This window comes from Acyrthosiphon pisum, chromosome A3, assembly GCF_005508785.2.
Source record: "Acyrthosiphon pisum isolate AL4f chromosome A3, pea_aphid_22Mar2018_4r6ur, whole genome shotgun sequence".
In the NCBI taxonomy this organism is placed as follows: domain Eukaryota; kingdom Metazoa; phylum Arthropoda; class Insecta; order Hemiptera; family Aphididae; genus Acyrthosiphon; species Acyrthosiphon pisum.
The window spans coordinates 32,656,609-32,683,579 of NC_042496.1; the positions used below are offsets into that span (position 1 = coordinate 32,656,609).

General features: G+C 30.0%; 1 protein-coding gene across 5 annotated transcripts in view; it reads left to right on the top strand.

The window, feature by feature from the left end:
• The window catches only part of LOC100573428 (peroxidasin homolog), a 459,362-nt gene that overhangs the window by 402,579 nt on the left and 29,812 nt on the right, over positions 1 to 26,971 (top strand). For all 5 annotated transcript variants that reach the window (XM_029491313.1, XM_029491314.1, XM_003247261.4 and 2 more), the window contains 3 exons: positions 177 to 390; positions 10,111 to 10,294; positions 12,669 to 12,808. In XM_029491313.1, the coding sequence (XP_029347173.1) occupies positions 177 to 390; positions 10,111 to 10,294; positions 12,669 to 12,808 (538 nt within the window). The remainder of the gene's footprint in view (positions 1 to 176; positions 391 to 10,110; positions 10,295 to 12,668; positions 12,809 to 26,971) is intronic.

Consider the following 26,971-nt stretch of genomic DNA (forward strand, 5'->3'; position numbering starts at 1 on the left):
AAAACCCAAAATCTTAAACGTTAGTATTAGTGTAAATTAATTAAATCCTCAATAGGTTCAAAATTGCGTATTTAATTTCTACAATAGTTTGTGTTGTTTTTCTCTGAATAAAAATAAAACATTTGTCCTTCATGCCTAATCATTTTCATTTATCATTGATAACTTATTCGTAACAGGTGACATGGGTTCATCGAAAATCAGACGACATCCAGTTGCTGACCGTGGGTCGTCAGGTGCATAGCTCAGACCAGAGGATATCATTGAGCTTCAGATATCCTAATAACTGGAGACTTCAAATCGTCTACATAACTGACAGGGATGATGGGGTGTACGAGTGTCAAGTGGCAACACACCCACCGACCACCAAGAAAACATACCTTAGAGTCGATGGTATGTACCTAGTTTAAATAAAATAAAATAATATTAATTTTGTTCGATTGCTTAAACTTAAATATGGTTATGCTGTAACCATTTTTTTTAATCCTCAATCAATGAATATTATGAACAATGTTTATCATTATTTTCCCATACGCGTTATATAATTATTTTTTTGAAATCTTTTTTTTTTTAGTCACGAAAAATGCACGTGATGATAATAGTTTAGAAATATGCAACGATTAAGTGGGAAAAACTCCAAAAACTCTTTAGACATTACATTATTATTTAATATCAGTGTCTTTTCAAATTGTGTATCATAATATTTCCTTTAAATTGTTTACTCTTTTATTTAACAAATGCCTTATAAACGTTATTAAATCCCTTTAGGAGCATTATCGTATCCTCAAGAATTCAAAAATGTTATCAATATAGCTATACCATTTAAGCATTTATAACAGTTTTTAATTTTTAAATATAAGCGTAGATTCTTATTAACATTTAAAATAATAAGTAAAATAAAATAAATAAAATGTGTTCATTCAATTTACATACCCACATGTTTGTTTTTAATATAATTCATCTGTTTACACTATATAACATTTCTTTTGAGTAAAATACCCTTGCTGAGTTATCTATTACAGGCTTTTAAGTTGTAACATGACCCTCATTGTATAATATTTAATTATGATAAAGGTTTGAGATATTATTTAAATAGTTAATACTGGTTTAATTTGCATTTTTTTAAATTCATCATACAGAATATGAAGTTTAAAATGTTCTTTATTTGAATCATCATCTTAAACATTGAATGACTATTATGTTATTACAACTAAATACAAATTTACAAACAGTAATTAATTTAAATATTATTTTAAGAGAAAATATCAGATAATTGTTTTATTGTATTTTACAAAAGTCTTATAGTCATAACCGAGCTGGACTTCAAGTAAACTATAATATTATAAATTGTGATTGCTTATTCAAATTTTGTTTTTGTTATACCTTTCCGAACTACAGTATGTATGTGATCCTGAAAAAATAGAAAAAATGTATTTAGAATTTTTCAAATATAATCATATTTTTAAATAATTATTTTTCTAATATATAAATAAACAAATTGTATTTGATAATTCCCTTTCATAAATATTTTTTAATTTATTAACAAAGTTTTTTTTATCGTGATTCAAAGATAATTTATTCCAAAAAACTAAAAATAAATCTTTATTAAAGGCCTTAAGAAAAATAATTGTGTTTTGTTTTCCTGCATGTAATATCATTATTTTAACATAGTAAAAACCCGTTTTTTAAATTTTGAATTAATTTGGTTATTATATGTTTAACCAATTTTAAAAAAAACATTTATTGAATTCACTTCATTACATATTGAAGATGCAAATTAAAACATTTTATAGCATTAATTTTATTTTTATTCTAATATTTGTTCGATACCTTAAAAATTTGAAAAGTTTGAAAATATTATTTTAATACGTTATATTAAAATAAACACAACATAATGTCTAATTGTCTATGATAATTTATGTAAGTAAAATTATAATTTTAACTCTTTCTAAGTATAAGTAAACTATTACAAAACACATAATAATATATGGACATAATTCAAATCTTTAATCAGGTAACAATTATTATTAAACATCCAAACAATGTTCTACAAATTGTCTTTCAAAATCATAAATATTTACTTACTTGCTATATAGGAAGTGAATAATACATTTTTTATGAAATAAATTTCTTATTAAAGGGCCAAAACTAAACAGGTGAAAAATATTGTCAAATATATAAAAATAAATAAATTGCATAATATGCAAATACATAAAGTATATTACTATAAATGAAACATAGCAAATCCGTATCGACGAGCATGACACATTTTATTGACAGTTATTATTATGTCGAACGTGATGTGCATTTCATAGAAAAATAACGTTCAACTGTACCAACAGGAAATTATATAGACATCTGTTTTTATGTATAATCTATATATATATATATATTTAAAACCTTCCACTTGAAATTAAATTATGCTTTAGGTACTATTCTTTTGTTTAAATAACATTTCTTTGTCATTTACATTCTCTCATTGAAAAAAAAAAATATTGTATTTTACATTCCATATATATTATCGAGAGTCGAGGTAGAAAGTTATTATATTATGAATTCGAACAGTGTCTTAGTGCTTATATACTTCAATTTCATATTTTAAAACTTTGGATTTACTACTCAGGGATTACTTTAAGTCCTCCGTATTTAATGAACGCCAAACTTTCACCGAGTCCGCAATCATTATTATCATCGTCTACCGTAAGTTCCGGCTAGTAAATACTATCAATTTCAATTACAACAACCCCGACACCGATGATAAGGCGATAACAATAATAATTCATTGAAATCCGTTATATACCTAATAAATTATCATCGAATGTTTTATGTGTTAATACAAGTAATATAACATTATTTTTAAGTCAAATCGGAGAGCAAAGTTTTTCATTTTTTTTACACTAAATATAGGTTTGAGAGTATCCATATATAGGTATTATGTTTGCTTAAGGTTAAGACCAACTGATTTGTTATCTTAGATGACTTATCTATATATTCTGTTTTTAAGAGTATAACAAACATTTATAGAAGAATTTCACATCGCTCATTAGTGTCGTTGAGAGTCGACCACTTATAATATTATAGACATATTATGTAGGTTAGGTAAATATATTTTGATATCAAGAGTTCACAAATCATTTTTTGTACCGTTATAATGTATAGGCAGTATTCAAAAGCACTAGGTAGTTTTGCATAGTTTGGGTCATACGAGCTAATAAATCGATATTTATTTTATTGTAATGAAAATATTATATTATTATTATATTGTGTTTTTAACATATTTTTACCGCACTGCAGCACGTGGTGTAAATAATTACTTGGGAACGGTTTTTTTTTTTTTTTTATTGCAGTACCGACGTAAAAAATGTTGCCGTCGTGTGCTTTACTCAGTGCCTATGGTATATCGACAGCAATCAAAATATATTTCCAATATTATTTTTCCATTAGTGTGTCCGTGCAAAGCGGTCAATCGTTTCAGGTCAAAGTCTGCTTTCCGCAATTATTTATCCCAATACCACGCGCGCGTAGTCGTGTGCTGGTTTGATAAAATTCCATCTTGAATGCAGTCCAAGTAATGGCCACGATCTATTATGGTTATACTTTATTAATTTTCCTATTGTATAGGATGTCAATTATAATTTATCATACGCGAATTTCACCTTGTATTAAATATGTATTTATTTTTACCGATAAAACTTATCTTATATCATGTTCTGAGACCATCTTTCGTACTGAAAAATGCAAATTAAACTGAAAGCCTGTTGACGGGACAATTTTAATATTAGTTATAGACATTTTTGGGGTAAAATATTCTATTTTACTTTATGGCCGAGACGCATACTGATTGGTGGAATTTATAGAAACTTATTATCCGTGGCCTGGCATGTCTAAAAAACGAACATTCTATGAAATCTATTATTATTTCACATCTTAAAATATAATAATATTTCTGTAGGCACTGTCTAAATAATGTTAATTAATTATTAAGATATTATGCTTTTCTCGATTCAAATTTTTAGATGATATTATATTTATAATAAAGTTATTATTTTTATTTGAAAATAATTCTTAACATTTTATTAGGTTTTCCGATCCACCCACGCACATGCGATAGGTATACATATACACGCAGTCCATAAATATAATATAGGAATAGGAAGCAAGTCGATCATAAATTCGTAATATAATACTCGATCTGTTCATTAATATTAAAAATACCAACGGTAGGAAATCGAAACGTCGAAATGTATTTTATTATCAAACCGTTATTAAATGTATCTAAAAACGGGAACAATAAACCATAAAAACGTATTATTATTTATTATGACGCCGTGCGGTTATCAGCTATAAAATATTTATATTTATAGCGCTTCGAGATTGTTTGAACGGAACTGGAGCTAGTGATGACGCGAGTCGGACCCATCTCGTCGATTTTATTATTATATATTATATCAAATGATATTATGATAAGTACCTATTCGTATTAATAATATAAATTGGCGGTCGCGTGTCTGTTTCCGAATTCAGTTTGTGCGATTAAAATATATTATGATATTAAATCAGCCGTCGGTCGTTCGTGTTCAAAAATAAATACATTCGGCTGATTCGGTAGCACGCAAAGTCGTGTTATCCAATAATTGTTCCAGTTCGGTGGTGTAATAGCTGGTATTGTGTACACACCACGAAGTACGAGTGAACCGAAAACCTCAATAAAACAATTATTGTGTATAAGACGTGTGTACTAGTCCACGAGAACAACCATAAACAAAACGTCCCTCGCTCCTTCGATAAAACATTTACGACTTGTTATCTTATTAACACCGCAGTTCCTGACGTCTTCGTTGATTCGATGACATCTGTGAAAGCACGATGTGTACCGTGGCTTAAATATACAAGGTTATTGCAACAGTACCCCTACTATATCATTTTAACACGTCAAGGAATTAAAATGGCAGCGTAAGGGAACGTATACTGGCTATACTATGATATGGACCGTACCCTTACGCTGTCATTTTATTTTTGTTTGATAACAATATGGTCTATGTGCAATGACCTTGTAAACTATGATGTGTACAATAGATATCATAGATAATTAACGTTCTGATCAAGCCTTTCCGCAAAGTGTTTTGAGCACACGTCGACATTATCTTAATGTAGGTATATTATACAATATGCATGATAATGTTATATAAATGTTGATGATTTTTACGCATATGAAATCTCATACAAACCATGGTGAGTAAACCATTTATTTCTCCGTCACTCTGTCTCTTGTCTCTCTCTCACTCTCTCTCTCTATTTGAACGATCTCTGAATGAACGTCCTCCCCCCAAATTGTTTTGTACAAAAGGACCCATTAATAATTGTTATTATTTTATTTTATTATAATCGTACACAGTATGCACTAAAGCTCCCCGACTCTTATATTATTACTTTTTTTTTTATTAAGTTAAGGCTTTGAAATCCAAATTCATTAGCATAAAAGTTATTTTTAGTCAGTTTTATACTGTGGGTGAGAAACCCGTGTATATGTGGTGAGAATTTGTTACTAAAAACCCGGGTGGTCACCCATCTGGAAACTAGCGAAATCGGTTTATACTTGACCTTATAACGCGTTAGTGGCTGAGGCCAACCAACACGCCACACCAGTCCGCTTACCAAGACCATACAAATGACGGTGATGTAAAATATACCTAATTATCTAAACCGAATTGTTTATAAAGGTGCTTTGATTTTTAAAACTCCACACACGGAGTTTCCCACTTGTTTTCTCAGAATACTCTGTGCACGGAAGATTGAAATCTTAGATATACTAACAAACAAAAATAATTAGCGAACTATAAAGTAAAACACGTCGCCCCCGCTGAGTGATTTATCGTATAAGTGGCATTACGTCTTATTCGTGTCTCTATATAATCTACTGGAGAATTCCGGTACATTGTTAAAAATATATTTTTATAGATTGCAAATAATTAGGTGAATCAATAATCTGGTCGTATTGTCACTGTTCCGGTTTGCCGGAATGTCTAGACAACATTTTATGCAGTGTCCGGCTATATACCGATCGCGCCACCGTGTGCACTATATTCTTCTCAGGGCGTTTATTTATGAAGCTAATGAACACAAAAGCAATATGCAGGCGCAGCGTGCAGGGGAACCCGACCCCCCTAATAATATAACCATTGTTTCTTTGACATCCACAATTGAGCATTTATTATCGTTATTATAAGTAGCAGTATTACCTACTATTGTCATGCTGACGTTTTAGTTCATCTTATTGTGTTAAGGTACTCTGTTTTTACTCATCACGGTGCAGTTACTGTGAGTCACTCACAATAATTTATAATATAATATATTTATATGAAAACCATATGCAAGCATTTTAAATAGTTTTTATGATCGAGTTTCATCTACAACTGTACAAATTGGTACTTAATACTTGACAATTATTTTCTACATTTGGTTTTTTGTCTTATAATAAGATCTATGGACAATGGTATTATTGTAACTTGTAGGTGTGGACATATTGTATAACCGTTTAATATTAACCCAACCTTTTCCACCTATATCATCGATTCTTAACCTGGGGAATCTTGATTCCCCTTAGAGCTCATCAACTAATTATTTAAGGTCGCCAACACAAATATAACCTTATAGTGTATAAACAAGAAAACTATTTTTAATTGTTGTAAGAAAATCGGATATTTAATTTAGGTGGACCGATTCTATTCATTAAACTGTTTGGTATGTGTTAAGCCAAATTCAAATACTTAATATAATATTTTAATAGGTCGCACTTGTATAATTTGTGTTAAGAGTTGATTTATGCTCGTAAAATTGTTTATTTACATCCTGATTGATACATCCGTATTTATCCGATTTGTTTTATTTTCTTGTAAGGGTTTCAAGTGTTTCAACAATATAATATATTGCTGATAGTCTCTTTACATATCATTTTAAAATTAAATATTTATTTTAATTGTCACACAATAAATATTTATCTTGTTCTTAACACATCAATTTTTATGATTACCTAATATTCACATAAGTTGTATTTAAAATTAATTGTATCATATTATAATATCGTCATTTGCACTTTTAACTTTAAAGTTTATCGAATCTCTTTCACATTTTATGACATTTAAGTATTAATTTCATGTAAATGCATTGATAATTGTAACAGTTTAGTGTTTCTGTTTGTTTCGTCAACGTTTAATAATATGTAGCAAGTAATTAAAAAAATATGGATAAAAAAAAATAATCTGTACACACAATAAAATCAAAAATTTAGATAGGTCTATTTACGCTTATAAATAAATAAATTCTTCTGTATTAATATATTTTTTGATAAAAGAAAGAAATCAACTTACTGTAAATAAATTGCACGAAATGTTTCTTATCAAGTATTATTCAACTTATATAATTTTGTTCGAAATGTTCAATGATGAATTATTCATATTGCACCGCTCCTTATATATACTTTAGCCTTTACTCTGATTGACTAAATTGCATTATTATACCAAACTTCATGATTTCATTCTCATTTAAGTCTATCAAATATGGTACTATGTTTTAGTGTCGTTTATTTAACGAATAATATAAACTTTATAAACTTAATAATAAACACTATTAAAAAAAAATCAAATTAAAACTACTTTTCACACATAAAAGTAAAACCAATTAAAAACGCATAATATTATAATATTTTATTGTATTATGATATTAATATTCCTTAGGTTTTCATTGTTAAAAACAACAACGTATGGTTAATACTTTAACAATCTTTAATTTCCTGTTTACATTCATAATTATAGTAAAGTGATGCACAAAAAAAAAATCAACTGCTTTATATATTAAATGCAGAATATGATTATATATCCAACTTGAAATTATTTATAAATTATATTATGATATTTGATTTTCCTTTAAAATTATAATAAAAAAAAGAAGAAAATATTGTCATAAAAAATAACGGTTTTGTTAGAAATTAATTATTTTATTTATTGGTAAAAAATTACCATTATATATTTTTATATAAAACTTTTTGAATATCAAATTGTATTATTAAACGAGTGGTTCGCGAGCTGCTACCGTTTAAATTTTAATGTAAGAGGTGTGGATGCTGAATTTAACCGATGAAGAGAATTATTATTATTTTTACCTTTCGTTAAAGCTTGAAACTTCAGATATATTTATAATATACTGTTGGTTACTTAACATAATACGAATTATTCATAAAACTCAGTATAAACTATGAAAAATTAAATTGTCTTTTTAAAAATTAGTCAAATAGGTCAGAGAAAATATTTCACCATGATAATATTTTATCCTTTAATGCTTTCGACTCACGTGTATCCTAAAATGTGTACTTATTTAATTTTTTTTCCTTTACATTTAAGGAATAATGGATTAAACTTTTTTAAATCCACATACGCCAATAAAATATTTTATCTTTCTTTAATAGATTTATTTTCTAACCTAATGCCTTGTAAATAGGATTTTTTTTAAATTAAACATACTGTATCTAGCCATAGTATAAGTAACTTTTTTTTTATTATTATTATTGATTTGAGCCCGCGGCAGCTATGGCCATTTGCTGTTTTCGTTTGTAGGTGGGAGTAACGGTTGTGGTTGGGACAATAAGTATTATATGTGTGGCAAGTATTTACTGCTAAAAAACCCGAGTGGTCACCCATCCAGGAGCTAGCAACACCTGCTGATACGTACACTCAGAGTGTTTTCACAGTTGAGTGTATGAACCGCGCCACAATATAAGTAACTTACTTAACTTAACTTATTTACTGACTTAACTTAACTTATTATTAATTTAAATAAAATAACAAAATGCTGAATACCCATAAAATCTAAAAATACCCATTGACACGTTAATATAAAATATCTAAGCAACCTTGTCTACTTTATAAAAATCATCAAATTATCGATCAACATTTATTTTACTAGATATATATTTACTCGGATGTGTAAAACGATTGTGAAAGAGTACATGATTATACATTTTAAAATAATATACCTATCTTTTCGTATTTCGAGTTTAGGAAAAAAAGTTTCTAAAACCAGAAATATTTGTTTAAACATGATAATATTACGTTTGGGTCATAAATATTTAATCCGTCCATTAAAAAAATTGAGAATTAAAAAACAAACAACAACACGAGTGCTATATTCCAAAAAATATTATAATACACCTATATGGCTGTACTGTACTTTGTTTACCAAGCTCATAACCTCATAGAGAGGTACGATTAGTTTTGTCTTTTTTTTTTTTTAAATTAAAACGTATTTCTTTATATATGTTTGGTATGGTTACAATGATAGTCGCATGTTTCAAGGTTATGACAAAAGGTTATGGTGCCGCCAATTGAAACAGAATATATATTTGTATATACTATATATACACATAATTCCAGAGGCGCGTATTAAATTCGGTCCTTTCGTTTCCCCCAGGGTCTCGTTTGTGCGGGAAACGAGTGACCTCCTAGGATATTCCCAAACCAGTCGTTTGAAAACGGCCGCCGCCTCCACCGAGATCCAATAAAGGCTTATTCTCTACATATACGTACAAATACATATGCATACAGTCCACCCGGTATGTACCCCTTCCATTTAACATATGCTGTACGCGCTTACAGCGTTTCGGCAAACACGGTTTTCAAGTTAAACCAGGGTATCACTGTAGAGTTTACTCCGGTTACTTGCAGCGGCTTGACGCCCCGATGATGTCCGTGCAAAGGTTACGTAATTATAACCAAAAAAAACCACTGATATCGGTCGTATTGTATACGATAATCCTGCGACGAATCGCGTCTGTCGTCTTCGCAACTATAAATTCAGCGTCTCTCACTCATCCCACAGCAATATTACCAGTTGCGTGCGCAGAAATTTCAAATAGAGGGTTGATGTTACGAATAAATAATAATAATAAATTTAAATTGGTCGTGGTGGTATTACCAGAGGCAAAAATAAGGGGTTGATCGGTCAACGGAGGGGAGGTATAACCCTAACCTCCCCCGATGACCACTTCCCAGATTATATTACATCTCTCAATCGACTATTTATTAGCAGCTTTATTTGTATATTCTTTATGTCTGTCCACAGTTCCCACTGTACGCATGTCTGTAACCGGTACCGGTGATGTGACCAGAGGCAGTAATGACGTCTTCTACAAAACCGGTAGCACTTTGGAGATCGTGTGCAAAGTTGTGCACGCCGGTAGCAACAACGGATCCAAAGTTTCGTGGTACAGAGGACGTCAAACGATTTCAACCGGGATCACCGAGAGGTAAACCCGTTTCGTTATTCACTGTTTCCAATCTGTTCGCTGTAGTTTTTGGTATTGGGCTTTAATTTACGAAAAAAAATCGAATTCGTTAAATTACCTAAGCTATAACAGTGTATTTAATATAAATTATTTATCGTTTCTCAAATGAAATGCAACATAAAATAAAGGTCTATAACGTTAATTCAACCTGTCGATTCGAAAGTAAATATGGTATTATGTTTAATGTATCATACCTATCTTAAACACTATATTAAACAATTTTATTTTAGATTACATTGATACACAATAATAAAATTAAGACATTTTTACTGCCATTTGTACCTACATGTTATAATTGAAAATTATTTAAAATTAAATATTCCTAATTTTCATTAGACCTTTAAGTAATTCCTAGATAAAAAAAATACGTTCTTGAAAATACTTTCCGATACAACCAACAGAATAGATTTTAGTAATTTACTAATAATTTATATTTTTCATACTTTTTTGCTTTGGTTGCATTTAAAATACAACCACTTTATAAAGTTTATATAAATATATTTATTTTATTTTCAAATTAATCTTTTTGTTATTTACATAAAATATTCATCATTTTTAAAGTTAAGAGTTGTATGTTTACAAAATATTACTTTTAATATTTAAATTACTGTACACCATAGTATGAGAAAAATTCGGAACATTGGAAAGCAGTCAACATTAATCTTTAAAAAATTGTATTTGACTTTGTTTCTTGTATTTTTTCAATTATTGTGACATAAAATATATTTTATCAGAATAAAAGTAGACAATAATCGACTCAATACAAGAGCTATGACATTTTTACATGAAAAATAACACTTTCAACGGTGCACTCAAATTGTGTTTAAGCTTATATTATATAAGGTTAAATGCATATTATGAAACTTTAACAAACACTTAGCACCCGATACAATCTTAAACACACTTTCTATAAATAATACCATGAAATCAATAAACTATTGTAAAGCATTTAAATTGTTTGTTTAAGGGAAACAAGTGCAAAATAAATATTACTTCAAAAGAAAAAAATTGTTTAGTAAGAACAAATAATTATAACGTTGTAAATATTATATGAACGGTTAACAAATGAACGTATAGATTATAATGCAAAGCAGACTTTGGTAATGTTGTTTAACATGTGTCTATTATTTGTTAGAGATTTGGACAGCACTTACAATTTAGTGTATCAAAATAAAACCTTAAAAATGTATTGTAATTTTATATTATAATTCCTTTAAAATTACTGTTAAGAATTCATGTATTTCTATAGAAGTAGGTACCTTTGATTAAGTGACAAGTCTAAATTATGGAATTTAAAAAAAGCTCAAAGTCGTTGACTACCGGAACGGTGTGAATCAAATACTTATATGAACGCATACTATACTGACTACAAGCAAGTCTGTGCTGAAAACGGCTGACTTCCGGTAAAAAGCCGTGTGAGATCTCACGGTTATTTCCGGTTTTTCTTTAATACATACATACGCTTTTCTCTCTCTCTATCTCTCTCTCTCTCTCTCTCTCTCTCTCTCTCTCTCTCTCTGTAATGGGAATGAAAAAAAAATAATACGACTAAGATAATACAAGAAAACCATCCACTTCCGGCAAATCCAATTTTCTAAATGGACTATTTCTTCCTCTTGGTACCACCTCTTTATATTCTTATGTTCTATATCGAATACTAAGAAGCTGTTGACTTTTGTTTGTTTTTGTTTTAAGCTTTAATATATCTGAATATAAAATACACCTCGGACTTATTTACTAAAATTTATATATATGTAATGCATGTATCGCATGCGAACTGCAGTTCATAAAATGGTTTTTAGAGTTACTAGCATATAATAAATTAATACTACAATAAAAATTGAAAATTGTATCATACATAATTACATAAAATACACCTTAAAGAATAAACATATTGACTACAAAAGTTATCGTAATTTTTGGGCATAATGCTCGGGAATTGGCCTGATTTAAGAATATTTTACTCTTCCGTGATAATTTAAGATTATGAAAACCGTGCCGACAGCTTTAAAAATAAAACATACATTTCTATATGTATTTTTTAATTTACATACTATACAATATACTACTACTATTGAGAATGAAATATTTTACAAGAAAATCTCAAACTCACATTATGAACTCCTTTGAAAGCTATGGTGTGCGTCTTATTACCACACACATAATATTATATTATAATATGTTAAATATCAATGCAGTCATCGGGTGACTATAGTAATATTATGCTCACGTATTATATACGTAGCTAGGTATACCTACAGTTGGAAATTTTTTCTATGATTGCCATTTCACTGTGCACGTGTATAATGTTGAGTTTGTTTCATATCCCTCGCAGGACCAGCAATGATTCCAGTTCTACGACAATCGTGTCCACTCTGAAAATCAAACATGTACAGAAAACACATTCGGGAAACTACACGTGCTTGGTCGGATCGCCGTCAGCGTCAGCGGCCGTCACCATCCATATACTTAACGGTAAGCAACTTTATATTTAAATTATTTTTTTCGTACCATCATTTGCAGTCACATTATGGAGACTTTGTAAAATTGTATTGAAAATTCTACCTTTACTGATATGAAAGGCGTACCAGAAAGATATGAAATTGTAGGTATTACAGATATAAAGGGGCGTGCCCCTGAATTTTCAATTTGTAGGGGGGCGGGGCTAGTAGAGTAATAATATATTTAAATGAATTATGGTGGTAGTACCAAAGACAGAAATAAAGGGAATCGTGGGACAATAGTCCCCTAACCTCCCCCTCCCCCTGGGCACGCCACTGCAGATAATCTCGATACTCCCTGAGCGCATCTAGTGTATACCTATACTCCATGGGATTATAATGTGTATTATATTATAACACTGTTTTTTTAACATACCGAATACAGATTATACATCAATGATAAAAACACAACATTTTATAATAGGTATGCATTTTAACCTTTGTTTTCTATACACCAGTATCAATGTATTATCTGCCAACTTTTAAATTAAATATGATTTATAATATAATACTCTACAATGTGTGACTCATGGATTCAAACAATTTCAAGTGTTTGATTACAGAAATATATTAATATTTAAAAAAACTTGCATTTAATACGCGCGATACTAGGTAATAAAAACAAACGTATTTTTTTCACACATTTTTAGTTTGAAAAATTTTGCATGCAACAACGCAACTGTAAAGACGAACACTAATTATATATCTTAACGCTGATTAAGATTACGAAATTACGTTCTCTACGATATAATATAAAACACATTATGTCCATCGAACATCAGATTTAACATTTTTGATATTGATCAAGTTTAGATCATGAGGAAAAACTAATTGTGTTTATTAGATTAAACAAAGCAAAATTAATGCGACGGTTCCAAATATGATATTACTTGAACATTAAATTAAAGTAATTCCCAAACCTAAGAGTTTTATTTTCATTTTTTATACAATATAATATAATGTATATTTTTTTATAGTTTAATTATAAAACAATTACAAAATTTGTGTACCAACCAATCTCGGAAGCAAGTCGAGTTGATTTTTTTTACAAATTCCATGATCAACGTAAACAAATAAACATTTAAAAAATTATCGGAAATGGACAGATTAAAAATTGTATACATTTTAAATATGTAGAATTATTATTTCAAGAAAATTTTAAATAATTCTTTTAAAATTAAGTTAATTTTTAATAAAATAGCTTATGCGAGTTATGATTATTTCATTTTTATATTTATACTAAATAATTAACTTAAGTATGAACTATGTAATTTTTGCATCCCATTCTATATTATTAGATTCATTTGTGCTATACATTATTATCTGATGATAACACAAAGAATATATAATTTCTATTAAAGGAGTTTTTAAATTCAACTGCAATATTGTAGTGTATATTTCATTTTACACTATTAATTATAATTATAAATAACTTTATACAGCTCGGTAAATACAATTATTGACTTATCAATTAGTATAATTAAATGACGAGTACAAAGAAAGTGCCAATTAAAATTTAAAACTTTAAACTTTGAAAAAAAATGTATATTTAATTAAATATAAATCTATGAAAATACCTACACACAAAAAAAGTTTAACACTGTCTCATATAAACTATGCGAGTTGATTATTTTAACATATACTATATTACTAAGCTCTCGTCATTTCAAAAAATAATTGAAAATATTTATTTCCCATAATTTTAATTCATTGCGAAACAATAATTTTGAAATAATAATAGACTTTTTACTAGGTAAGTACATATTTTTTTAAGTGTCTTAGCCTAATTTTTCCAGAGTACTTTTTTGTATTAAATCTAAACAATAATAATAATTTCAATCGGGTAATTAGTCAGTATATAAGTTGGTACATAATGTTTAGTTAATTAGAGTGAAGTGAAACAGGGGTACTGGGATAGGTACTCCACAAAATGTTAATCTACTATAATTTCACTAAATTTAAATTTAAATTGGTACTTATAACTAATATTATAACTACTTATTCAAAATGTTCTTTTCTTTTTATTAATTATTTAAAACATTAATGACAAAGGTTATTTTATTTTACAATTTTACTGGATGGTTACAGTAATCCAATTATAAGATGACTACAAAGTTACAAGTTTTAAGAAAAAAAAAAATTTTATTTAATTGTTTACAGTCTACACCCCATAGGTGTACAAGTCCGAAGTTGATCATATTGTTGATAATTTCTGTGATCTGACCTAAAGCTGCGTCTAAATAGGATGGGATGTTTTTATATACCATTAATTTGTAATGTATATATTTATAAATTACTTATTATTTTCTCAGTATAAGAATAAGTTTTCTATTGAATTACTTCAAAAATAACAATTTTTCAACATCTATCAATAAGAGATAAAATTATAAGAATATCTTCACTAAATTATAACTTGTTTACCAAAACTTTTGAATTATTTTCAAAAATATTCTCGAAAAAGCGGGCCGTAAACAACGAAACATTAATTATCGTGATTTTACCTACATTTTTGTCCTGCAACAATATATGTATAATAATATATCAGTATACATCATAACTCAAAGCACGTAATATCTCGTCTGCAAACACTATAACAACAGCAATAATAACGATGGTATAATAATAATAATAATAATAATAATACGCATTATAATGATAACACCATACAGAACATGTCGATGTCGTGGGAGAGCGGTGGCGGTGGTGATGTTTTAAAGAGTGTGTATATGAAGAACACAACGTAAAGTGATGTATTTTATTTTTGGGATCATAGCCAAATGTTATAAAGAAAATGCGGGGAAAAGACCGCGGTGGTAAAAAAAAATGTGTGCCCTTCTATATACCACCAACGGATACGCTTTTAAATATAAAACTTATCTGGTCTGCATATAGTCGAACGAGCGAGAGACCCAACTTTGCCACCAAAATTTATGTGCGGTGTGGGACCTGAGAGAAGAAAATGAAAAAAACTTCTTCGAACAGGAAGTATAACAATAATAAAACGAGAATAAAGATAAGCGAGTTATTGTCAGATAAGGAAAGTGTATATTACAGAAAACTTGCAAAAAAGACGTAATATAATCTAACGTCTCAAAATATTTCGATGGATTCAATAAACTCGCGATTATAATAATAAATAATTATTAAATTGTTGTTGTTGATACAATAAAGCCATCGACGAGGTTAAAATGTTAGTTAATATTAATATGATTATAACTATCAAAGTAGCATAATAAAATATATGTATTAACGCTCTTATATAAATATGGATATAGTTGAATAACAGGTAATCATTGAAATTCTTTCGAACATAATTATGCAAAATTGGCGTTAAGCATTAAAAATCTTTCACGTTATAATAATATCACATTCGCAAATAAATTATTCAAATATTTGACGTTTCATTTTATTATAGGCTTAGTATCGCATTGCATTTTTATTTTTTCAAAAATATTCTAAACATAAAAGTAGGTAGGCACAGTCAGATCCTGGTTAATGTGCAGTACACGGCGTAAATCAGCAGTTAAATAATGGCTGCAATCCTTATTCCATTGCACTTATTCCTAAACGTGTCTAAGATAAACCCACCTCGTGCTAATCCTATAAATATTCAAAACGTTAAATTCATCGTGAAATACAAAGAACACTGACCGATAAATTCGATGTCATATCAGCTAAAGTGTTTGCAAAAAATAATTTCAATATTCGTACCTACGATTAAATAAAATTAATTACTGACGTCACCTACATAACGATTTATATACTAATATCGTTTTCTGAACGTTTGATAAATAAACGTTGACGAATACAAATATGAGTTTCAAAATTCTTACAGCTTATTTATGCTAAGCTAAAAATATTTGGTGAACAAAGTTTTAGAAAAACGTAAATTGGCAATAAATAATTCACGAGACCTAGTGACAACACCTATCCTGCTGCAATGTTTCATTCGTATCACGTGCAATGTTTCAACTAAATTTGTACATTTCGTCATTTGATATGTTTTACGTGGTCTGTCCCAAATAATATGAGGCCTATATTGAACGACTTTTTCGATCGAACCGAAAAATTACGTACGTATAATGAAATTGGACGTATATATCGTACACCGCTCGGCACACGATCAATCACAGCGAATATACACACCGTCTCTGGAAAAGGAAAATCAATATAATAATATTATGGAAACGGTTAAGGGTAATCGACACGTCCATAGGCGTACCTATTTGAACATTTCATATTAAGTACTATTTTAAACTAAGCACCAGGTTCGACTGTGAGATAAAAACAAGTCTTCGCGGTTGTCGCACTTGTCGATTGGTGAATAATATTAAAACGACAAACGACATAATATTTTTATAGTTTTCCGCTCAACGCGTGGGCGATTTCACTACACAAATCGATATTTTGTTGTCAACGATCTATGAGCACACCGTCATCACTGCTACGTATAACAATATGTTTTCTGGTACTATACAACAATACTGTTATAGCTTCACAGTGTTATTACAACACTATAATTATACAGTGGCGTAGATAAGGGGGAGGGGCGTGGGGGTCAGATCCCCCATTGGATTTTCATTACCTTAGTAAAAAGTTTTGAGAGGGTGTGGGGATTTTCCAATTTTCCCCTCCCATTTAGCTTTGTCGTTTTCCTTTCAGAAATCATGTCTACGTCACTGTAATGATATGGTCTATTATATTTCATAGTGAATCATGTTTGGTGCGGTACGACAGCGGTTGGTCCGCACAAAAAACGAATAGATATCAACAAGATAACCATAATAACTGTAGTGCGCGTGTACGATTCAAGTCGTGAAACATACTTTATTGGAAAATATTGCATCGAAAATGCATTTAGCCTGTGGAGAAAAACATGGGCAAATATTGTTGTGACCGTATAATTTAGATGAACTTTTAGCAATGTTATTAGAGTCTCATCTGGAAATCTTATCACCACCCGGTCGAATATATTATTTATTATTTTACTATTGGCAATACACACGATATGAGAAGTGTCGATTTGAATATCTGGTAAATAATATTATTATAAAATTATATACGAAACGTCCGACATCGCGGTGACCGACTAGAAGACGGACTACACACACATTTTACGCGTCTAAGTTTAAAGTCATATAGTACATAGTAAATTAGTAACGTGAAAAGCCACTGCTGCAACAGCCAGGAAAATACGTGAAAATCTATACCGAGACACAAATAACCTACGGCAACTGGGAGCTGGCAACTGGGAGCTTAAACAGATCGCCGCGTAAAATATATACAATATTATACACTATCAAGTTATCGGTGCAGATTGTACAACTTCGGCATGATAACAACGTCGTGCGGGCTCATTGCTGATGATATTGGCAGTTTTTCCCGTAGTACACGGCATGCGCTCGATTTTCTTTCATATCCGGTCGAGCTTGGTCCGGATTTAGCTCCGAGCCATTTCCCGCGAATTAAACTTCCGCCTCGCATAACGTCCTCATAATTGAAACGCGCTACTTAACCAATAACGCCGTTAGGATAACCATTATAATACAATATAATATATCATAATACCTATATGTAATATACATGTATAAGTGAGTGTGTGTGTGTGTGTGTGTGTGTGTGTAGTGTTAACCACGTGCAGTAAATGCTATTTATTTATCTTACTAAGTCAAATGTTGTATAGTCGTAGACCTGACTAGAGATTTAAGCTTGAAAATGTTGAAAATTTATTTTTTTTGTAATTTTTTTAATTAATTAATTTTTAAGTTTAAATAAAGTTTTAAAATAGGTACTTTATAAAATTACTGTTTCATTTTTATTTACATTGTAACAAGTATAACATCAGAGTCAAACAAAACACTTATAATAAAAAAAATATAACTTGGGTAAAATTGAGGAAGTGACTCAAACAATAAATTACCTCCGTTAAAAATTGAAAAATCAATAATTGTAACAAAACGATTATACACTCATAATTTATACTGAAGTAAAAATATAACATTTTTAATAAAAGATAAAAATACACATTTATTATGTTAAATATTATATATTGATATAGGTATATATTATATATATTTAATTATTTGTATTTTGAATTTATTATATTATGTTCATTAGAAAAATACCAACATTTTATTAAAATGGGTAAATGGTAATAAAGTACATATTTTAAAATATAATGAAGGTTAAATATACTACAACTATATAATATCAAAAGATTTATTTGATAAGAAATTAATATGATAAATTATAAAATTTTCAAAATTTCCTAACCTATACTCCTTTTCAAAAGAGAACATACCGCTTTCGCGCATGTCAAATGATTCGATTGGTGCGGTGAAAACCACGTGATCACGGTAACAATGGAAAATTGGTGGGGATGCGCACCGCCGGATATTAATTGGTCGCCGACCGGTATGTTCTCTTTTGAAACAGAGTATATATTATATTATGTTTGACGTCCGGGGTCATTTGTGCATCCGCTAGCGTTATTATATAATATTTATTTATGTTTTTTAAATTATTTTCTGTTACTTAATTCCTTAATTTTCTGTCATTTGTATACTTACTTACCTTTTCATTTAATTAATTTATAATAAATAAATAATTTATATATACTTATTTAAAAAAGTTCTTAGAATACGACAAACCAACGATACTATGTCACAAATCTAAGTACGTATTATTTTAATCAATTATTTACGACGCGTAAAGCATTACAATTTAATATAATCATAACTAATCCTGTTTCTCATTTCATCTTTCAAACATTTGAACTCAACTGTTTTTATAGACGTTTCATGGACTAGTTCATGACTATAAGGACTCATCTTATATTTATAATAATTTGATAAATTAAAATGTTTGAATAACAGTTCAATATTACCGTGCACCGATATTTAATGTAAGTAATAGTTATATTCCGAAAAATAAAACCGTTTACTCATTTTAGTGTACGAAAATATAATAACATTTTAATTTATGTATTCTGTTTACTCTACAAAAACCCTTATCGTTGTCATTTATAAATATTGTAATTATATTTTAAATTATAACGGATATTGAATTACAATTTAATCACTTAATATTTTTTCCAAGTTAAAAAGTCAAACACGATTTACTTACATATCATATCTACAGTGATCGATCATATTATTATGTCGAATCAAAGGCCATATGTACAATCGTATATTTTATAATATACCTATAATATACCTATAATTATAAAAACACACAGTGAAATTACAAGCCATTTCGACGTCCATAATGTTGACACTCCCTTTGAACTATAATATCAACTTCAAACAACAAACAACCACCAATAATATTATGCCACGATTTCGGAATTTCCAACTCAATGCGTCTGCGAGAAAAATAATATCCCCTAGAGATTCCTGCAAAATTCGTAGTCGAAACCCAGCCACTATACAGCTCCGATATATTTTAATTTATTTTCAAACTCAAACTCTTTCACACATAAATTAATTTGCATCGGTATAATAATATTATAATTAACCGTACATTATTGCATCCCCGGGTTAAAAATGTTTTCAAATATATTAAAACATGAACCGTCGCTATTCAGCGTTTTTAGTACATAATATAGGTAGGTAATATCTTTATTTGAGAGGCACACCTTTAAATTCTGTACGCATATCGGCATATACAATAATAATATGTAGTTATTATGTTATTTCTTATTATATCGCTGCGGTTTAGCGTAATAATTTCTTGATGGCGCTCACAACAATAACGACCATTGTTGTTGTATCCGTGTAAATGGGTTTACGCGAAATGTATCGTCAGCGTGGAACATGGCGCCAGATCTGTTGTACTACTATAATGGTTTATGGTCGCTTGCAATACATGTATAGGTGCATATTATACGAAATAAGAAAAGTTCATATAGTGTGCATCTCCCTCGTCACCGCCACCGTCTGCCCTGCTGTTTCGTTCACTATTTCCGCTCCTTCGCATTCTACCTACCTTTTTAATATAATCCAACGCATAACTTTTAATCGTCTTCTAAAAGTATATATGTTTTTTTTTTCAAGCAGAACATTATTGTGAGTTTTTTCACAATATGCGATTGCGACCTGCTACGAGTAGGCGCGCGCAGACAACTTCCTATAATATATAATATATTATCATAGTATTATTAAATTCGCATGCACACGTTAATAATTACTTAGAGAATACAAATCGACTTTATCGTATTATATTGTTTTACCACAAAAGTACGTACGTGAGATTTAAAATAAAATCCTGGTAGGAACTGTACTTTACATAAAATAACGACTTCAGTGTAAAAATGTTATGCATTACCTTGTGAATTAAAAATTTGGAAAAATAAAAATGAAACAGTTCGACATTGAGCTTCTAATATTACATAATTAATGCAACGTGACAATATACTATGTATATAACCTGTACCAACACCCAATCGACTATTTAATTATGTTTTTTTTTTTATCGTCGATCCAAAAACCTAACACAAACACACGGTCGCGGGTAGTGCGGAAACAATCATTTAGATGAAACGAAAAACCACTTAACCAGTTTAAATAACCCGACGACACTATAGTCATTATTATACGCACAACAAGTTAAAATTGAATTATTTATTTTGCATATTATTATTTTTTTTTAATAGAGACGTGTTTTTATTCGATTTAATTGCCTCGTTTACTGGATTGTTTTTCTTCTTCTTTCAATATTACCGTTGTGGCGCACGGAGATTCGAAGATTGGATGGACAGCTTTAATACCTGAAAACACACTTGAATGTTTACAATGTATTTTTATTTAATTGCGTAAATAATAATAACAATAATAATTGGCCAGTCTGGTGTATGCCGTCGTGCTTGTCGTCGAGAAACTATCGAGACATTGTGGTGGTGATTTAATTCGATAATTTATTGTCTTGTATCAAATAATGATATATATTTATCTATTTATTTATTTAAATTCTAACGAATCGTAAGATACAACTACAATATATATATATACATATAATAGTATAATGTTGAAAATTATATTAATAATTCAAATGATAAACAATAATAATAATAATAACGACAAAATACAGTAATAATAATAACACAAGTACATTAAAAACATAAAAATCTATTAATATAATATTATTAAAATATTCTCAGGAAGTAAAATTAAATAAATCAGTATTTTTATATCGTTTGCTAATGACACAATTTTGTTGATAGGTGAAGATAAAGAATAATTTGTTCTTTGAGGACCTATATAAAAAATATTAGCAGACCTAGTTCTACGTCGAGGAACGTTAAAATTAAGGAAGCTTAATAGTTCTGGACAGTCAGTGTATCTGTTTACAAGTTTAAATAAAAATTTTAATTCTATTTCTGTGATTTTGAATCAACTCGAACACGGATTAAGTTTGTAATATTCCTTTGGCTTCGAGACTAAAGCCATGCGTCGCATAGTTCTGATTGTACATTAATTGCACTATCGTTTTCAATTTTCAACATAAAAATACCCAAGCTGAAAAAAAATTGTTTAAAAAATAACCAGGTTATTTTCAAAAGTGTTGAACCCTAGAAATAAATCTGTCCATGAGGCATTTAAATAATTAGACAGTAGGTTTCTATGAATCAAATTGTTGAATTACCAAGTTTTCAAACGCAAATTCATAACTTAGTATATTATAGGAAGTCTACATTTTATATTTTACCGTATTTATATGGTATACTAAATTGTACATCACCACCTGACGATAAATTATTATCAAACAGCACACCTATACATAGAATTTATTAGTAAAAGGACACACAAAAATCGGTGCGTACATTTGCGGCTATAACATTCTCAGGTTGACAGTACATATTATTGTACACCTTAAGCGCGTTCGGTCACATTCGACGAAATTGTTAGTTATTGTGCTCTTAAATCGAGTTGTATGGACTATACTTTAATATAAATAATATATTATTTTCATTTTAACATGAATAGTTTTTTTTCTTTTTGAACAATCGCAACGACGGATTGCACTAAATCGACCTTTATTGAATTGCAAACAATTTTTTTTTAGGTAAAAGTAACACGGACAAAAAAAAATAGAAAAATCGTTGTTTGTTTGAACTCTGAAGTCTTAAAAAATGTAGGATATCTGCATTGCATCTCGCGATTTTATTAAAAATGTATAGCGTAGACTTGCTGATCAATGAGATTCGGAAAATCGAGGCTCCGGTAAAATACGCTCGGGGAAAAAAATCGAAGGATTTCAGTTCAGTATACGCACACACGCAACGTATGGGGAAAAAAATCATAAACAATGGCATTAAATATACATATTGTTTATTTGAGTGGGTGTATAGACTTACACGTATATAATATATATACATAGTGTTATACTTTCAGGATTGTTTATTGACTCTGAAATAACCTTAAAACGACTTTTGGGAACGATATAAAACGCGTGCAGAGTGCGTACGAAACCGACATGGGTCTCGGCGACGCGAGCGGGCTAAATCTCCGATATAAATATTATAATAATATCAAATATGTCGAATAGTATATTAATATGTTCTGAACTTCGCTGGTGTAACTGTACACATAGTTGTATTCCTATTACACGTTTGATACGCTTCGACATATCAACAATATTATTATATTATTATACCGGTGTGGATTGGTTTTTTTTTTTTTAAAACCCAGGACACGTTTGGTCGACAACGTAGCTGCAGTCGACGCAGCCGGGGAGGACAAGGGGTCGGGCGGCGTGAAGTACGTTTATAAACGGGCGCACACCCACACACCCACGCCACGGTATATATATACGAACGAACGCCAATATATGTAGTGTATATAGAAAACTGTCATTATATCGTTCGATTCGCCCCGACAGCGGCCGTATATAATGCGATATAAACGGCGAAACAACGACTTTCGGACTTCCGGCCTTCCATTGCCACGCTCCGTATCTGCACGGTCGATTTGACCGCCGCTCATATAGTCGGCTGATAAATCGGTCAGATTTTTCAACCCCCCCCCCTTGCTTCCGTGCCGCCACCGAGCAGCGATTTAACAGCACACACGCGCGATGCGCACGACGTTTATCTCAAACCAACCACCCCCGAGGCTGAAAAACACAATTTCTACCGAAATTATCGGACGGTGTGATAACGGGTTAGCGACGACCATGTACGCGTGGCAAAGGGTAGCGCGTCATCCCTTTGGACATTTTTTATGTTAACAAAACGTCATAATATCATATAGGTACCTTTCACGGGCCATGATTTAGCCACGCGATAGGTACTTACGGTAAATACAATTATTTACCGTACAATTATGATGATCTACACAATATTATACGTACGCGTGTGCGTGTTTTCCGATCTATATCCAAATAATTGCTACCGGATATGCTGACAAAATCAGACGTTGGTGTCATATTACAAAACACCTTTATTACCTATTATATAGATAGCGTAGCTAGTCCACCACTACGTCATAGGGTCCAGCTTGTGTAGGTAATGTCGTTTTCAAGAATTGTTCACGGCGAAAAAGGCAACCTTAAAGGATGATTTTATCCACGTGATTATTATAAGTGTACCTATTTTACACCTATATTTTGCTCTAGATGACTGGTCAGCCAATGTTGCGCTCAATCGCAAAAGCCACTGACGCCTGTTTGGACATAAAAGGACTTTATTTTTGTATAAACATGTTGATTACATTTCCCGTTGTTCGAAAATGACGTTGGATATAACTACTTGTGCATATAGGTACCAATAGAGGCTCTGGTGATACATTTTGTATGAGGCGATCTATATTTATACAAATTCTACACAGCCATTCTTTTTTTTTTTAATAACTGCACGTTCATAAATATATATTCGTATTTAGTGTAATGGAATGTGAACAGTATCTGTTAAGCTTAAAAGTTTAAGGAATGATAACAGCCAGCAGCGTGTTTGCTGGCTTTGGGTTAAGCACAGCAGCTGCAGACCAAGATTAAGTTAAGTCACTAATTTTATATTATACATCGATCGTACAACATAATATATAATAATATTATATTATTCGTCTACTTTAGTTAGGTAAATCGGTTTTATATCTTACTAGTGTGATATCAATAACATATATATAAGATAGGTAGGTATTAACTATTAATATCGACCTAAGCGTGTAATGCATAAAATAATATGTAGATATAAACGCTATACCAACACGACTGACGCTTAACACGATATTTGGAAAAAAACTTTATTATGATCATTTTTTTTATATTATACAGATAAAAACTGTGGCAACACTAAAATAAACAAATTAATTAAAAAACATTTTAAAGTTTTTTACTGGTTTTAAAACTAAATGTAATGTTTAATATTTTGAATTTTTCGTACTGATGTTTAGGAATTTTTTTCGCCTAATTATTAATAAAAAGTGTATTGTTTTAAATATTTAATAACACAAACCTCAATTATTTATACAAGCATGTTTCAGTATGTTAACAAGCTCCATAATTATTAATGACTACATGTTTTTACAATCATATTACTTTTGTATAATAGAAATGTGTCCAATACCTATTTTACTTTTAACTTGTATACGCATGCCGCGTACATGTGTTAATTAAGACAAAATAGTGTATTGTTTTACGATGGGTTAACTTGTTTACAAATGCAAAACAAATACCATTATTTTAAAATATATTTTTATATTTCAGTATTCCACGCTCAAACAAAATGCTAGATTTACGACTTATGTCCTTATTCGTCTATTAATATTAATTGTTTCGTTTTATTTACCTATCGATTTACGATGAAAATATATAAATATAGGACACGTACGTATTTTTTTATGAAGTGTACGCATACCATGTTTAGTCGTTAATATAAGAATAAAATAAAAATAAAATTAGAATTATATATTATTACAGATATTATTTGCCTAGTACCTACCTATACCGGAATACTTAAATTCAATCACATCTTTGAATCATGTTTAAGGCAAAAATCAGCTAAATGGATAATACATTAATACTATAATGTTATAATTATTACGGAGATACCAAAGTGTCAGTTTGAGTTTACAAAATCGGTTATATTGTTATATTTAGGCACTCCGCGGTACTCGCCTCTGGAGTTGAACAAATTGCAGTATTAATGTTGTAATGAACAGATAAGCTTGTTGATACAAATCGAAACCTTAGAATGAGCATTAGTACTTAGTAGGTACGAAGACATTATTGAAATCAACTATTTACTATTATAATATTAACCGAATTCCCGAAAACCAATCAAACCCTAATAATTGGATACATACTATACCTCCCACTAGGTAATCAAATAGCATTATCATCATCCCAAAATATCTGAGAAGTTTGGGTAAACTCTAATTCCTGACGGTTATGTGCTTCAATAATAATGATGTGTCCCCCTGTCCGCATACAAAATACCGATGTCTGGTGTTTACGATTTATTGCAAATCAATAACAGATTAACCAAAACCAATATTATTGTGATACGCACACGATGCATAGACGGACGATTAGGTACCAAATTAAGTCTCAAGTTAAATATGATCAAAAAACATACCATCGTCAATTATTACACCGTTTTTGTACAGTGTCAGATCCAGGGTAGAATTCTGAAGGGTGGGTGGGGTCTTGACAAAAAATACTACCTATAAAAAGTTTGTTAAAAGTCGACTATATCAAATCAACCTAACCCATAGGTCACAGGTTATGCCACTTTTGCTCAAAAATACTAAACTGAATAATAATAATAATACCGATGGCTTTGCGTTTTCTGTATCATGAGGTCTTATTTAATTTGTCGTTACTTAATTATTAATATTATATAAAAATCCATTGTATTGAGATATTTTATATAATATATTGATTTTATAGAAGTTATAATATGGTCTGAAGGGGGTGAGGCACCCTAGATCCGACATTTTATCTGTATTATATTTTTCTTAACAAAATAATCTACTACGAAAAATTACTCATAACTGTCTAAACCGACGTGAGAGGAGTATAATAGAAATGGGACTATACGAAAGTCGATCGATATACGTAGATACACGATAAATAACACAACTGATACGTAAATCAAAAAATATATAGCTCGCCATTGTTTAACGCGGTGGCGGTTTAT